The sequence below is a fragment of the Pogoniulus pusillus genome, chromosome 20 (genome assembly GCF_015220805.1).
Source record: "Pogoniulus pusillus isolate bPogPus1 chromosome 20, bPogPus1.pri, whole genome shotgun sequence".
NCBI classification, from domain to species: domain Eukaryota; kingdom Metazoa; phylum Chordata; class Aves; order Piciformes; family Lybiidae; genus Pogoniulus; species Pogoniulus pusillus.
This window is the reverse complement of record NC_087283.1, coordinates 6,442,931-6,457,319: the sequence shown is the minus strand read 5'-3', so window position 1 is coordinate 6,457,319 and position 14,389 is coordinate 6,442,931. Positions and strand designations below refer to the sequence as shown.

At 39.3% G+C, this 14,389-nt stretch overlaps 1 protein-coding gene across 1 annotated transcript in view; it reads right to left on the bottom strand.

Moving 5' to 3' along the window:
• PLCG2 (phospholipase C gamma 2) overlaps positions 1-14,389 on the bottom strand; it is a 54,716-nt gene that overhangs the window by 32,590 nt on the left and 7,737 nt on the right. The window contains exons 2-7 of the mRNA XM_064159996.1: positions 9,900-10,040; positions 7,269-7,362; positions 6,435-6,482; positions 2,485-2,569; positions 1,638-1,721; positions 123-166 (exon numbers count right to left, since the gene is read on the bottom strand). Of these exons, the coding sequence (XP_064016066.1) occupies positions 123-166; positions 1,638-1,721; positions 2,485-2,569; positions 6,435-6,482; positions 7,269-7,362; positions 9,900-10,040 (496 nt within the window). The remainder of the gene's footprint in view (positions 1-122; positions 167-1,637; positions 1,722-2,484; positions 2,570-6,434; positions 6,483-7,268; positions 7,363-9,899; positions 10,041-14,389) is intronic.

The window sequence follows — 14,389 nt, the reverse complement described above, 5'->3', positions numbered from 1 at the left end:
CTTTCTTTTAACTTGCTAAAGCATCAGAACAAAAATAAACCAGTGATCTAATTAAAAAACAATCCTGCAGCACTAAAACCACATGGAATTGTGGAAAAAATAATACAAATTAAGAATCTCACCCAAGAATGAACACAGAGGAATCCTTTTTGAATTCATCAAGAATCTTAAAACAAAACAAAACAAAATGAACAAACAAAATAAACACAAAAAAAGGAGAAAATAAAAATAATAGGAGAATATGCCATTTTCTGTCTAATTCTACCTAATAATCGTGTCCACTGGGGTTTGGGAAGGGGAATATATGTGTGTGTCTTCTCTAGAGAAGCTGCATACAAGTTGGCAAGACACATTTGGAACTGAATGCATAAGAAAACCCCATACTGCCAAGGCTGGCAACTGCACTTCAGGCTTTTCAGTGTGAACACATCCAATTCTCAGGGACAAACTTGCTGCTGCTAGGGCACTGCATACGCCATCAAGTTTCTGGGAAGCTTTTTATTGTTTTATATCCCAGAAAACACGGAATTACGTATAATCCATCACATTCAGTCATGTGAATATAACCTCTAAATTGCTTCCAGCTTGACACAGCATAGTTACAGATCACAGGAAACTTAGCAGTTGACCCGAAGCAATTGTTGAGCAAACTGAGCAGTTTCTCTGAAATGATCCACAAGGAGCGATAACAAGAGCTTAAGGCAGTCAGACAGCCTCCTTATTCTGTGTTTTACTCTTCAACTCTTGATTAGCTCAAGCTAGTCAGCTAAACCTTCAAGACCAAACCCCAGCAGTAAATGTGGGTTATTACTTCACAGTAATTTCAGCATTAGTTTTAAGAAGCACAAGAAAGTATTGACAAAAGAAACAGCACTGACTATCAGAGCTTCTATTTTAGCAGCTGCAAGTTGAATTAACAGTAAGCACATGCTGGCAGTAAAGACATTTAAGCTAGCAATTTCAAATTATGTGTTTTCACATAGTTTAAAAAGGTGCCTAACTTTCAAAGTCACTAAATGTATGCAGTTTCCACCAGCTTCATGGATCTGTGCAATGACTGCACAGAAACATTAGTCAGGCAGTTGTCCATATTAATTAACTGAAGTGTAATTCCACTGCATTCGTGGCCCTTAAGGACAGTCTAATACACGTCTTGTAATAGACTCACTACTGGTAATCTCCAAGCATGAGAGACAATGAGAACAACAGCTATTATCTGATGCTCAGGATGCATCCCCGTGATTTACATGGTGTTCTTAGCAACATAAGATTAATACAAGTATGGAAAAACCTTACTCCTCTCAGTAAAGAGATCATCCAAGCCTAACAATTCCATATTCTACACTCTGAACAGATTCACAGGAAATGTTCTTTCTAGAAACACCATTATATCTGTGCATATCTCTACTGCCACCACACACGAAGCGACATGAATGGTTTATCTTCTCAAGCCAATTGCTGGTGGTGTCTGCTATCTACCCATCAAGCACAGTACTATACCCTTTTGCTGCTACGAGAATGGGGACTGAAGAAAATCAGTAACAACCAGAAACAAAATTTAAAACCACAATCAGCATTCAGTCTTTATTCAGCTCAAGCAGTTTAACAGTATGAAAGCTACTCAATAAAAACCTTACCGACTTCTGCTGTTCAAACATGATTTTCTTGTAGAACAGGTGAAACTGTTCAAAAGTAAGCTCTTCCTTGCTAGCACCTATTTCCTACAACAGAAAGTAACACATGATGAATCTAGAATTCCCTGAACTGTATTCACAGAGCAAAAATTTACTCTTGCTCTGATGTTACTCCTAGTCCAGCTGTCACTCTCAGGCATTCTGTTCTACCCCAGCTCTATTTGTTTTAAGCACTTGGGATCTTATTTATTTATTTCAAAAACACAAAGAGGTAAACAAATTCTTAGTTTGTGACACAGTGCTCCTAGCCCACATCTCTGGCCTTGCATTTTGTACCCAGATTCCATTTCCACTGGGTTACTGAGTGCAACAATGCCTCATTTAGTTATTGTCAGCTAGAGCAACAGAAGCCAGAGTGGATGCTTGAAGGGTGGAGAGATGGAAAGCAGGAAAAGGTGGGGATATTTAAAATTCCTGTAAGAATTCCAACTTGGATAGTTCTATGATTCTAATGGAAACAACCTTTAAGAATTAGTATTATCATGAGTTAGAATGAAGAAGTTATTACTGGATCTTATTGCAAAAAAAGTTTCTTACATGTGAATGTTATCTTAAACATAAAACAGTTTCCTATGCACTTGCACAGGAAGCTCAAAACGCTGCAATGGCTTTGGAACATTTAAGACTACATTTTCTTAGAGCCTTAGATACAGGCAAAGCCAAGCTGAGAAATTAACCAACACAACTGATTGAACTGTAAATGGTAAGAGGCAAACAGGTTAGCAGTGGCTTGAAAAGAATTAACAACACTTAGCAGGTGATATCAGAGAAAAATGATCAGGTAATTTACCGCAAATTTATCCTTCAAGAACTTCATGCTGCTCACTTTGAAGTTTACTTGAGGAAGGACAGTTTTCAGCTCTCTAAGACTGATACTGGGGAAAAAAAAGTAAGAAAAAGAAAAACATAGCAAAAAATCCACAGTGCTATCTAGTCAGCTTCTAAGTTGTTTTCTCTCAACACAAATATGTGACTATACAAACATTCTGAGCGTGGCTTGTCTCGCTCCAGCTGTTATTCAACAGGAAGGTAAAAATGATTCACAGTAGCAGACCCTTCTCCCCTTCTGCAACACCTGAACAAGGCCTCACCCTCCTCTCACTAACAAGTCTTCCCAGAGAGGATTGCTATCCACACTCATTTACACGAACCTGCTGACCCTTTTTACAGTTTCAAAATCAAAGAAAGTTAGAGTGGGAGGGACCTCCAGAGATCATTGAGTCCAAACCCCCTGCCAAAGCAGAATCACTTAGGGCAGGCCACACAGGAACACATCCAGGCTGGCTTTGAATGCCTACAGAGAAGGAAACTCCGCAACCTCTCCAGGCAGCCTGTACCACTGCTCTGAATGTCCAGTGACAAACCAGCAACACTTCCAATAACAAAGCTTTCTAGGCAACAGCAAGGCCTTCCAAACAAAAGACACTGATTTAAGATTTTAAGCAACACAGTGCTTACATGCACTTAGTATTTAAGCAATATTTACATACAAAGCTAAATCTATTAACTGCTGCAACACTTTCTGGCCACACAAACTTTGTGGCCACATATCAAAGCATGTATGCACTCTACACCAAACTTCTTTTGTTAGTTGGAAGATTTTGTATTAGCAACAAACCTGTGAATAGCTTATTTTTAAACCCTCATTTTGTTCACATCTTCCATTCCTTTCATCAACCCTAGATTTTATTGCGGTGTTCTACTTGCTGCCTACAGGAAGGCTGAGGAGGGACTATTTACAAGGTCTTGTAATGACAGGACAAGGGGTAATGGGTTTAAACTGGGAGACAAGAGAGTCAAACTAGATGTTAGGAAAGGGTTCTTTACAGTGAGGGTGGTGAGACACTGCAACAGGCTGTCCAGGGATGTTGTGGATGCTCCCTCCCTGGATGTGTTCAAGGCCAGCTAGGTGAGCCCCTTAGTGACCTGTTCTAGCAGGAGGTGTTCCTGCCTATGGTGGGGGGTTGGAACTCAGTGATCTTTGAGGTCTCATCCAACCTAAACTACTCTATGATTCTGTAAGTGCCTTGTTAGCAGCACATAGAGATGGCAAAGGAGAGACTTAATCCATTTAGTAGCACCAAGCTGGTACACCAACTCGACTGTTTCCTGCAGTCCTATTTCATCCACTTGCTATTCAGGTTGTCTTTGGATAGCAAAGAACAAACATTAGGTCACATGTTCTTGCCAGTGTCTCAAAATCTGGATATTCTGGATATGCACTAATGCAAAGTCTCAGGAAGACAGACAAAGCATTACCATGGGATATGCAAAGGGCACAGAAATGAGTCCTAGAGTGGAAGAAGAAGGGAAGCAGCAAAAAGTCAAGACAGGCACAACATTTGTGGGTCCTACTACCAGTGCCCACAAACATTAATGCAACACCAGCAGTACTCAAGGAAGCAAGGCTAAGGTAACTGTTTTGACCTATAGGGCAATTCACCAGACACTAACTTGCTGCAAACACAGGGAAAGAACAGAGTCACCTGAAAGCAACAAAAAACAGCACTTACACAAAAGTAAAACTTCTGTTCTACAGTGTCTATACTAGCAGCTACCCTGTAACACATTCCCATCTCCATTGTGTGGAGAGGGAAAGAGGCAAAGCAAGAAGGAACATAGCCAAAGTCCATGCCAAAGCCAGATTAGAACTCAGGAAATTCCTGGCTTTCCGCCTTGTCGCCAGACCTCTGGAAAAAAACACTACTTTTAGGAGCAAGAATGAGCACTCTGTTTGTACCTTTAACACCAAGCACAAGCAATTTCCTCTAACAAGACAAGTACAAGCCAAAATAAAGAGCTGGGACTTCATTACCACTGGGAAAAAACTCAACCTGTGAAACAGGACTTGCCTGGAAGCCTAACCTTTACAATTAACCTTCCTAGAAGCTGCAGCACTAAACACAATGAAACTCATTCCAAACTACTTTCCTGATCTTTTCTAAAAGCATGAATCATGCATCAAGACAACAAAAAACTGCCCACTCCACAGTGCACGTCCACTTGGTCCTAACCAAAATGCCTTGTAGTGATGACACAACCTGAACACAACAAATGAAACCTCTCCAGTAAACACACTGGCAGCCACAGCTTCTCTGCCCTAACATTTGCTTTTGCTTTGTGATCCTGCCAACACAGCCTCATTGCAGGGTCAGCCTTTCAAAATACATCAGAAGGTGTATCCAGTAAAGGATGGTAATGTTCCCTCCATCACTCTGGCCAGTTTAGCAAAAACAGTTTTGAAATGGTGCCTCAGCTCACACTGAAGCCAGCTGCACAATACCACAAGCTCTCTGCAGAATGGTGCTATTTCCTGCAACAGCAGAGTCTGATTCACACAATGAAACAACATGCTTTATTTTGCTTGTAGGAAAAGGCCTATATGAAAGGAAATGTATGTACTATTCTACACTGAAATACACCTTGGATTCAAATGCATGTTCCAGATAAAAAGCAAAGTCACAATAAAGTAACAGACATATAAGAGGAAGGGTTAACATTCTTCTCAGTGTCACACAATTTCTGGCAAGTTTAAGAACAGGTATGCAGCTGAATTCATTTCAGTGAAAAAAAACCCCAGCAAATCCTCCTTTGCTGTGCAGAGGCAACAAACCCACATCACACATGAACCTGAAACTCAAGTGCATAAAGCTACACAGCACACTGGGAGCCCATCAGGCTTCTTTAACATGCAAAGCATCAGGTCAGAGGTTAATTCCTTGGCTTCGGTCTATTTGAATTCAGGGCAGACACAAGCTCATGTAAGTTAGGCTGACTGCTCAAAAAAGAGAAAAAAATATTCTGCCCTTATTGCAAAGCATTTCCTTGGATTCCTTCTATATCTATCCTCAAGACCATCCAAGAATATCCTCTGTTTCCCACTGTTGAAACAAACTCTTTCACTCTTTTCTGCCATAGCAGAAATCCGCCTTCTCCTCTCCCTTAATATCCTTGCATATCTGTTATCTCCCCTCCTTAATACTCTCTTCTCACAGCTCTCACTCTCAAGGAAAGAATTCATGTTATTGCTGGGACAACTCCACCTCTAGATATATCTGGAATTGCTGCTGTGTCTGGTTTCAACCTAGATACCACACAAACTAGCCATCTTCAGGATCCATGCAGACTGAAACAAGGAAAGGCTAATCATTTAAACATTCCTCTGGATCTTTCGCAGTCCATGTTGAAATTTGCTTATGCACCTTAAAATTAGGAAAGCACAAATCAGCTTTTAAAAGCTGGTTCTGGTCTGATTACATCAGAGTGCAGCCACTCCAATGCAAACCAGCTTCAGCAGTGAAGAAAGGAGTGGCACAGCTGCTCAGCAAAGCTCACAATGCATTATACAGTCCAAGCTGCTAGGCTTCAGTTTAGCTATGAAAGGGCAAAGACCTCCATAAAGCAAGCAGCCTAACATATCTGCTCAGCTGAATCTCAACAATAAGACTGAAAGAAAACAGGTCCCTTTCCTTATTTTGACAGGATAATCCTAGGCTAAAAGTAAAACTGTTTCATCATTTGCTGCCTCATCCATGTACATGACCATGAGTGAATGCTACGAACACATGTTTAGCAAAAGGCAAAACTCAAGCACTTAAAGGAAGAGCAAATGACATTTTCAGGGATCTCACATTTCTTCATCTGGGATGAATTATTTATTTCTCTTCATTCCATGTTAGAATCTAAAACAAAAGTTCAGTTTAAAAAAAAAAAACTGAACAAAGAAAGATAGTGTCTTACCTATTTCTTCTAGTTTGATCAACAGAGTAGATCTGCTTTCTCAGCCAGCTTGTGGAAAAGAAGGGGGAAAAGAACAAAAACGGTTACACTAATAATTATTTTTAAACCACAGACAATGAAATACCAAAATTGAATTCAATAGAAGTACTTAAAAGTTGTAAAATACATCTCTTTTATTACAGCAAAAGCATTTCCAGTGCAACATCTAAGGATTCAGCCAGTTTTATAAACATATTTGTAAATAGATACTTTGCTGCTGCTCAATACTGCATTTTAAAGTCACATAAACAACACAGAACAGGCAGGACAGAAAAGAATGAGCAACCAGAAGCTGTAAAAAATTAAATGGATAAAGCAAGCCAAACCTTCAGCTAATCCAAACTACAGTAATTCAAGTCAATGATTTATACCAGCTGAGGCTGCTAGCTCAAAGATATGTCAGATGCATAGAAAACAAAAAAAACCTTAAGGGTGATGAAGAGGAGTTTAGAGCATTTTAAAGAAAATCCTCATTAAAGTGCATGTCAATTCTAGCTGCAGAGCAAAACACCATAAGCAGCATTAATAGTAAATACATACAGGCACAATTTTGATCTGAAGGATAAACACAGCATGCCCTTATTAAGCTTATCCTCAGTCTCTACAGGAATTACCCTGCTGCACAAACATAGCCTGAAACCCAGTAGCATTTTGTGTTGCAGATAAGTAAGAACAGCTAAGTATAATTTCTCCTTACTGGGGCAGCAAATAGGTAAAGACATCATCAAAACTACAGTTTGGTCAGCTAGCAAGGGAGGACATCAAGTCTCACAAAGTGAAAGCATGTCCACATACCTCTCTGTGATTGCAGGTGTGGGAGCAATCATGACCTCTTGATACAAGATATTCAAGCCACCTAACCATTTATCAGTATCATCTTTAGAGTCAGCTGAAAAAAATCACGTGTCATAAGTAACATCAAAACCAAAATCAACACAAAAGCAAGATATAACTTGTCTTGATAAACCCTAGAATGCAAAGCTGCTGATTAACCTTTCTCTTTGATAAATCATTGGATAGATTCAAGTTGATAATAATAAAACTAATAAAAAAACAGCAGATTTGGGAGTGGGTTGTCAAAAAAACACCTCCTCTCAGCATTCTGCATATCAAAGTAGGAAAATTCAGTATCTCGGCAGACAGACTATGAAACTTCTGATGAGCTCTTGTAGTAACACAATAAAAATTACATTTCTTACCTTCTGTCTCCCAAAGGCAAAAGCCCAGCCAAATAACTTGAAGCACAGACAAAAGAACTTAGAGTGTTCTAGCATAAAGCTAATACTTTATATTCCAAGCAACCTAGAAGAAAATTGGAAGTACTCGCTCTTGATGGATGTAACTAGCCACCTGCTGCCTGTCCTAACTACGCCTCCAAAGACAGATTGTGCTAGCTAGACTTAGGGAAGAGGAACAGGAAGGGAGCAATGCACAAAACTTATGTAGCTTATTCAGAACACATTTAAATATAAGTTAAAATTAGAAGGCTTACAATTCCTTGGGTATCTTAACAGCAGAAACCAGATACATGTTCCTTCCAACCTTACAAATCAGTTTATCACTGTCTTGTTTTGCCTTAAATGTATTTTGACTTTCAATTTATCAAACCACAGGAGTCCTCTATATCATTTTAAGTGACAGTATTTGGTAATGCTTTGACCCAGCAGAAGCAAGGCAATGAACTGCATGCTGGATATAACCTCCCCTATAGAATAACAGTTAAGCCAAAACCGATTTTTAGGCCCTTGAGTGAGATGTTACCATTACAGCCTTCAGGTAGACAAAGTTCATTTGCTGGTTCTGAAATTTCAGAAGGCATTCTTCAATTAAGCCAATTGTGAAAAATTATTTTCACAGAGCAGTGGTAATATGTGTAAATTCTTTTAACTGCCCTCAAAGCAAAACAGTTTCTCAAAAGATTAAGATTATGGTTTATTTAAACCCATTTTCAAACAATGCTTTACCCCCCCAAGGATAGAGCCCAGCCTCAGCTCCCCATGGAAATGTTTTTCCATTAGTTACAATTTTGGAAAGAACACCCTTCACCACTGCCAAACCAATTCTCTCAAGACAATCCTGCCCTTTATGACAGTTACCATTCCCTTTAAATAACAATTCTTTTATACTGTTTTAAGAAACCACCACAAAGCATTTCAACAAGGAAAAGGATTTCCCCCTTAACTGAAAATTATATCATGTTGTTCTGCAGTTCAGAAACAAAGCAACATATCTCATGGTACTAAGTGTTTGCAAAGTATTGGCAGAGGTCTGGTTTTGACAACTGCCATGGAGGAGGGACAGGGGCACTGTTACAGGAAATCAATTTGAAGTACCTGCCACAGCTGCACTTCAGTGCAGCCACTTACTCAGAATTTTCAGACTTCATCCAACAATGGTAAAACTTATATAAAGGTAAAAGCCTGTAACAATGGATTAGTTACAATCAGCCTTTGATCTCCAGTGCATCATACTGCAAAAAAACCTTTCTTCTAGTACTGCAATCTAGAAGAAATTAAATCAATTTCCAAAAAAAAAAAGCTCCTGTTAACATAAAAATGTTGACACCCACCAAAATTTTACAGTTTAATGCCTTACATGGACCTGCTCTTGCACAGGACAGAGCAAACTACCCCTCCAAATAAATGATTTGTATCATTCTATACCAAGGATCCAGCACAAACTTTCTACAAGAGAAATTTCTTTGTAAACTCCACTAGTTAGAAACTGTATTCAGACTTTATATCCTTTTTCATTTAGAAGTCTTTGTTTTGGCAACTCTGGATGATCTCACCTGAAATAAATGCCCCAAACCTTCATACAAAAGCAGGATACAAATTTCCACTGTCTCACATGCATTTCTCTATTATCAGTTTCTCACCTTCCAACTCTGTTTCTGCTTCTCTAGCATTTCTTCACAAGGCATTTAGTATTAACAGGTGACATCCATATACATAACCCAAACTAGCACTTAAGTTTTCTAAATTAGTTTGCAATTGCTCTGAGGTGATATGAAGCTTCTGTGAGACAGCATAGTCTAACTTTTTATGGCTATTGTTTCCAGAATAATTTTGGCCAGGACAAAAATGCCAGGGTAATATTCTAGCCACACTGAAGACCTTTGCTGATTTTAAAGGGGACAATGCTCTGCTTACCTCTGCTCTTCACTGTTGCCAACTTTACCAATGATCATTAACCAGCAAAAAGAAATGATTGAGCAAATCAGAAACTACACTCACACAATAACACTATTTGAAAGCAAAACGTTACAAATGCAGCAGTTCACACACAGGTAAAAGGTCTATCTCCAGATTTTACACATCTGGTGCACCCCTGAAGTGCAGAAGTCAAAACCACAATGCTCTTTGCACTACTGTGACATCAATGGATTTAGTAAATTTAAAGAAGAAACCAAGAAGAAAAAAGTACCTGCTAAGCTTAAGGTGTTGAGGACAAACTGGGTACCATAAAAAATAGTAAAGCAGTGCTCTTCTCTTTGCTTTGCTTTGCAACGCTCAAAGTCCTTTGAATTCTTTCCTGGCCGAATTTCTTTTATTTCCATAAGATCCACTGAAAGGAAACAACATTCAGTCAATACAACTGCACACATATATAAAACAATTCTATATATAAACTTACAGATCTTTATCGGGAAGCAATGCAAATTGCCAGCTTGTGATCCATGAATCTGCAATTAAATATATTACTGATTAACAAACAGCAGTAGAGAAAGATCAAAAGAAGAAGAAGAATTTGTCATATTTTTCTCATTTCACTATCAGTGGTTGTCTGTGGACAAAGTGTATGCACATAGCCCCTTTGGGTTACAGAAGACATGGTTTCACAAATGGCCTTTACTCTAAGCGAGATATTTCCAACTGCCATGATTACTGTTCAGAGACAAAAAAGGAAAGACACCACTTCTAACTTACCCAGCTAAAAATGAAGCATTAGATAGTTAGCTAACCTTGTCAGTTTCTCTAGCCACTGGCACTTCTAAGAAAAACACATGAAGTGGAACTGTAAAGAGAAAATCCAGCCTTACAATTAAAATATTTGTGATTTTTCTCCTTAGCAGCTTACCAAGCTAAAAATTAAGCATTAGATAGTTAGCTAAACTCGTCAGTTTTTCCATCCACTGGCACTTCTAAGAAAAATACATGAAGTGGAAATATAAAGAGAAAATCCAGCCTTACAATTAAAATATTAGTGATGTTTCTCCTTAGCAGCCCCAAAGAGATCTCTGCTTTTTAACATAACCTGTTGTATCACTTTCAACTTGGTGCTTTCTGCAGAATCCAGGTATGCACAACAGAATGGAAACACTACACAAGCACATATTCCTCAAGTCAGCTCCTTTTTTATCCAACCCTTGCTACACAGTCTGCATAACAGTAGTGAGACAGTACTGAAAGAGAAATATGTGCACTCTCAAGATAAGATACTCATTAGAAAACTGAGGAAGTGGTTTTGTTCTGCCTGTGGACCAGACAAATAACCAGCTCTTCACACTTCTGGACAGTCTTGACTTACAAGCTACAAGATGAACAGTGAACAAAACCATTTCATGGTTGCTCTTGAAATGTGTTTATCAGACATAGCGAGATCTAAGGAAAATATCTGGAGGCTTCTCCCTGTGCATTTAAGAACACTGCAGTACAAAACCCCTGTTTAAATGAGCACCTTATCAAGAAAAAAAAACTCTGCCAACAGAGGGATTAACACTGGTTAAAGCTTCTGCCTGTGCAATGCTATGTTTCTGTGATGCCAACGTGGAAAGGACAGAGAGATAAGCAAAGAAGTTCATCAATAAAATTCTGACAATGGAATATTAATTCATCTTGGATTTTTTTATTCCCTGTAAAGTAACTAAATATGTTCCATCAGACAGTCCTTTCTCCCAGTCATTAAACAACTCAAATTGGGAAAATGGGACCTCAAAGGTTAACCTGCACTATCTTCTAGAGCTTTTAATGTCTCGATCTCTGTCTCAGCCACCTTCTCAAACAATGAAAACACCTCTTAAGATCTGAATATCTGGTTTGCTCTAAATTTAGATGCATATTTTAAAGACAAATTTATGACATGACCAGCAACCAAAAGCTCTTATTGATGACTCAGATCCCTTTGCTATCCAGTCTCACTTGCACCCCCAGTGGTGAAGCCAAATACCCATCCCAAAATGCCAGCATCTCAAAAAGGTGATCTAAGCCCACCAATTCATGTTTGTATCAGCAGAGAAGAATCAAGATAGAAAGGATCCAAATACAGAGGGAAGGAGGTTGCATGGCTGCAGTAAACAAGATAGCATGCTAGCTCATTCTGATCACCAGCAAGAGCAACTCTAATCACCCCTTCTGCTTTCCTTTCAGCCCTGCTGAAAAACACAGTTTAAACTTTAAAGCAGGTCTTTCATTTCAGACTCCTCTGAATCCATACATACAAACACCACACCACAAAGACCCTCTCAAAGAATAAACTGTAAGCAGCAACAAAGCAGATTTCATAACCTGCACTGCTGTTGTCATTTTAAGCGGCTCTTACCCCACACCAACCTCTGAAATGAACACACAAACTTACTCAATGTCTCCCCACATACTCACCACATTTCTTTTCCTTACATTACACCTTTCAACCCTATCATCCCATTATCCTGCATGAATGCATGTGCACATACATACAGGGACAAGGATTTTTGTGTGCACAGGTTTCACACTGGTAACCATATTACTGTTTCTCCAACTGGCTTTTAAATAGAAATTACTATATCCCAACTGCTAAGCATTCAGTAAGCAGAGGAATCTCATCCAGAAAAAAAAGAGAGAGAAAATACTTCTACATAAAATCCCTCAAATATAAAATGTTATCTTCCTGTGCTTTTAGGGCAACATATTATACAGGTCTTAAAAAATTCTGGCAAAAAATCATTGTTTCCTTAAATAATATATGAAACAGATGTACAAAACAAGGTTTATTAAACAGTATCTTGATCTTTATAGAAAGAAAGACATAACACATGCTACAATTTTGGAAAGTTAATAGAAACTACCTGCATATATTTTAATGATGTTTTAGAGTGTCTTTAAGATGTACTATTATATATTATTGAAAGAAAAGCTAAGGCAGAAAATCACAAGAAGCATAAATTTCGGTCTTGCAGTAAGTTCTGCTGTCTCCCCAGGTAGGCTGGAGTCACCCAGCACCTCCAAACAATACCCATAAAGTCCAGAATGGTTGACCCCATGTGAACCAAGACAGGAACAGGCCAGGAAAAGCTACAACATGTTTCAGACCCAGATCAGTAAATCAGCTGTACCAATGTGGCTGTTATACAGTTACTGTAAACCCTTTATAGCACCATCTGTCACTGAACAATTAAACTGTAACTTCATTCCTGTGCCAGAACCACAAGCACAGCACCTCAAACACTATCTTCTTACCTCCTGCAAGTACTGCAGGCTTCCTCCTGCTCAACCCTATGTGCAAATTTCAGAGCTGCAGCCTGACCTGGCTTCAAGCAAAGATATTGCTGGGGCCTCATTCATCTGAAAAAAGCACTGACCTGGACATACGCAGCTTGCAGTGTCAGATCAAATCCAATATTCTTGTACTGTGTGACTTCCACAACACAGTACAAGAAGATTAATGTATTTCCCAAAGAAATATAAATCAGAGTGTGTCCTGTGGAGAAGATGACTCACATCCAGCAAGGGAAGGACACTCTCAACACATCTGATCCCCAATCAAACAGTTCAGAAGTCTACTGTCACTCCAAAAAACACACTGTTCTAGTTTGCATTTCATCCCTTCTTTCATGTAGTTATTTCCACGGGCTAACACCATCTCCCTGGCAGCCTCATCAGTCACCTATTGATTCCAACAATTCTTAACGAGGCTGGACTCCAAGGCACCTTCAATTACCATCCTGTTTCAAGCTCTGATCTGGAGTGTGCTATTTGTGGTAGTTCAGAGCCTGAAGCTGCTGAACTTCATCTCCTGCTGTTGTGTTTTGCTCGGCAAACCAGTTAATTCAATGGATCATTACACTACAGAGCTACTTTCCAAAGACTGCACAGATTAATTGCTCGGTGCCTTCCAGAGCACCTGCTAGAGCTCTTTACTGCCATAAAGTTAATAACCTTTTGATCCTCAACATCTCCACTGATCTCCATTCAAATAACCTGGCAGCAGTGATCACATATAATCACACACTTACAGGTACAAATTGCTGTTACCTTTCCTTCACTTACAGGCAGACAGTAAATCAGAACGTGGATTCCACTACATTAGGTGCTGTGCAAGCTAAGCAGAAGACAAAGCATAAGGAAAGCAGAGGAAAAGAACTACATCAACAAAAGAACTGCAAAATACATTACACTGTTGTACACAACACCACTGTCCTCCTCATTCCAGAAGAGAACAAAAAAGCACTGCTGTTCAAATGGGGAAGTTCTGCCTCTGTCCGTGCTTGTACTCAGGCAACACCCACCTCTGGTTGGGCACACAACCTTTCAGCACCCAAATGGACACCTGGGATAGGGAATGGATCATGCTTAAAAGCCAGCCAATGCCAGCAGAAGAATAGCTGATGTTAGCTGGAAGTGCCCACATAAATTCACTGTTTGCACAGATTAGGTTTGCTCAAGTCAGGTAACTTTAGGCTGGAAAGTCAGGTAGATTGAATATACATGGGCCAAGTCAGAAAACTCTAGAGGCTGTCAACCTAGAAAAGTATACCCTCAACAGAATAGTCTTGATAAACAATGCAGAAGTTCAGCTGAGGCTGACATTATGGATGGCAGCCTTGTAACATAACACAGTCTGATTCAAAGTCCTCAGCAGTCTTCTAGTGTCTTTGGCCACACACAATACTTGGATGGTAACTGAGAGTTATGTACTTAGTGAAGAAGAACAATTCT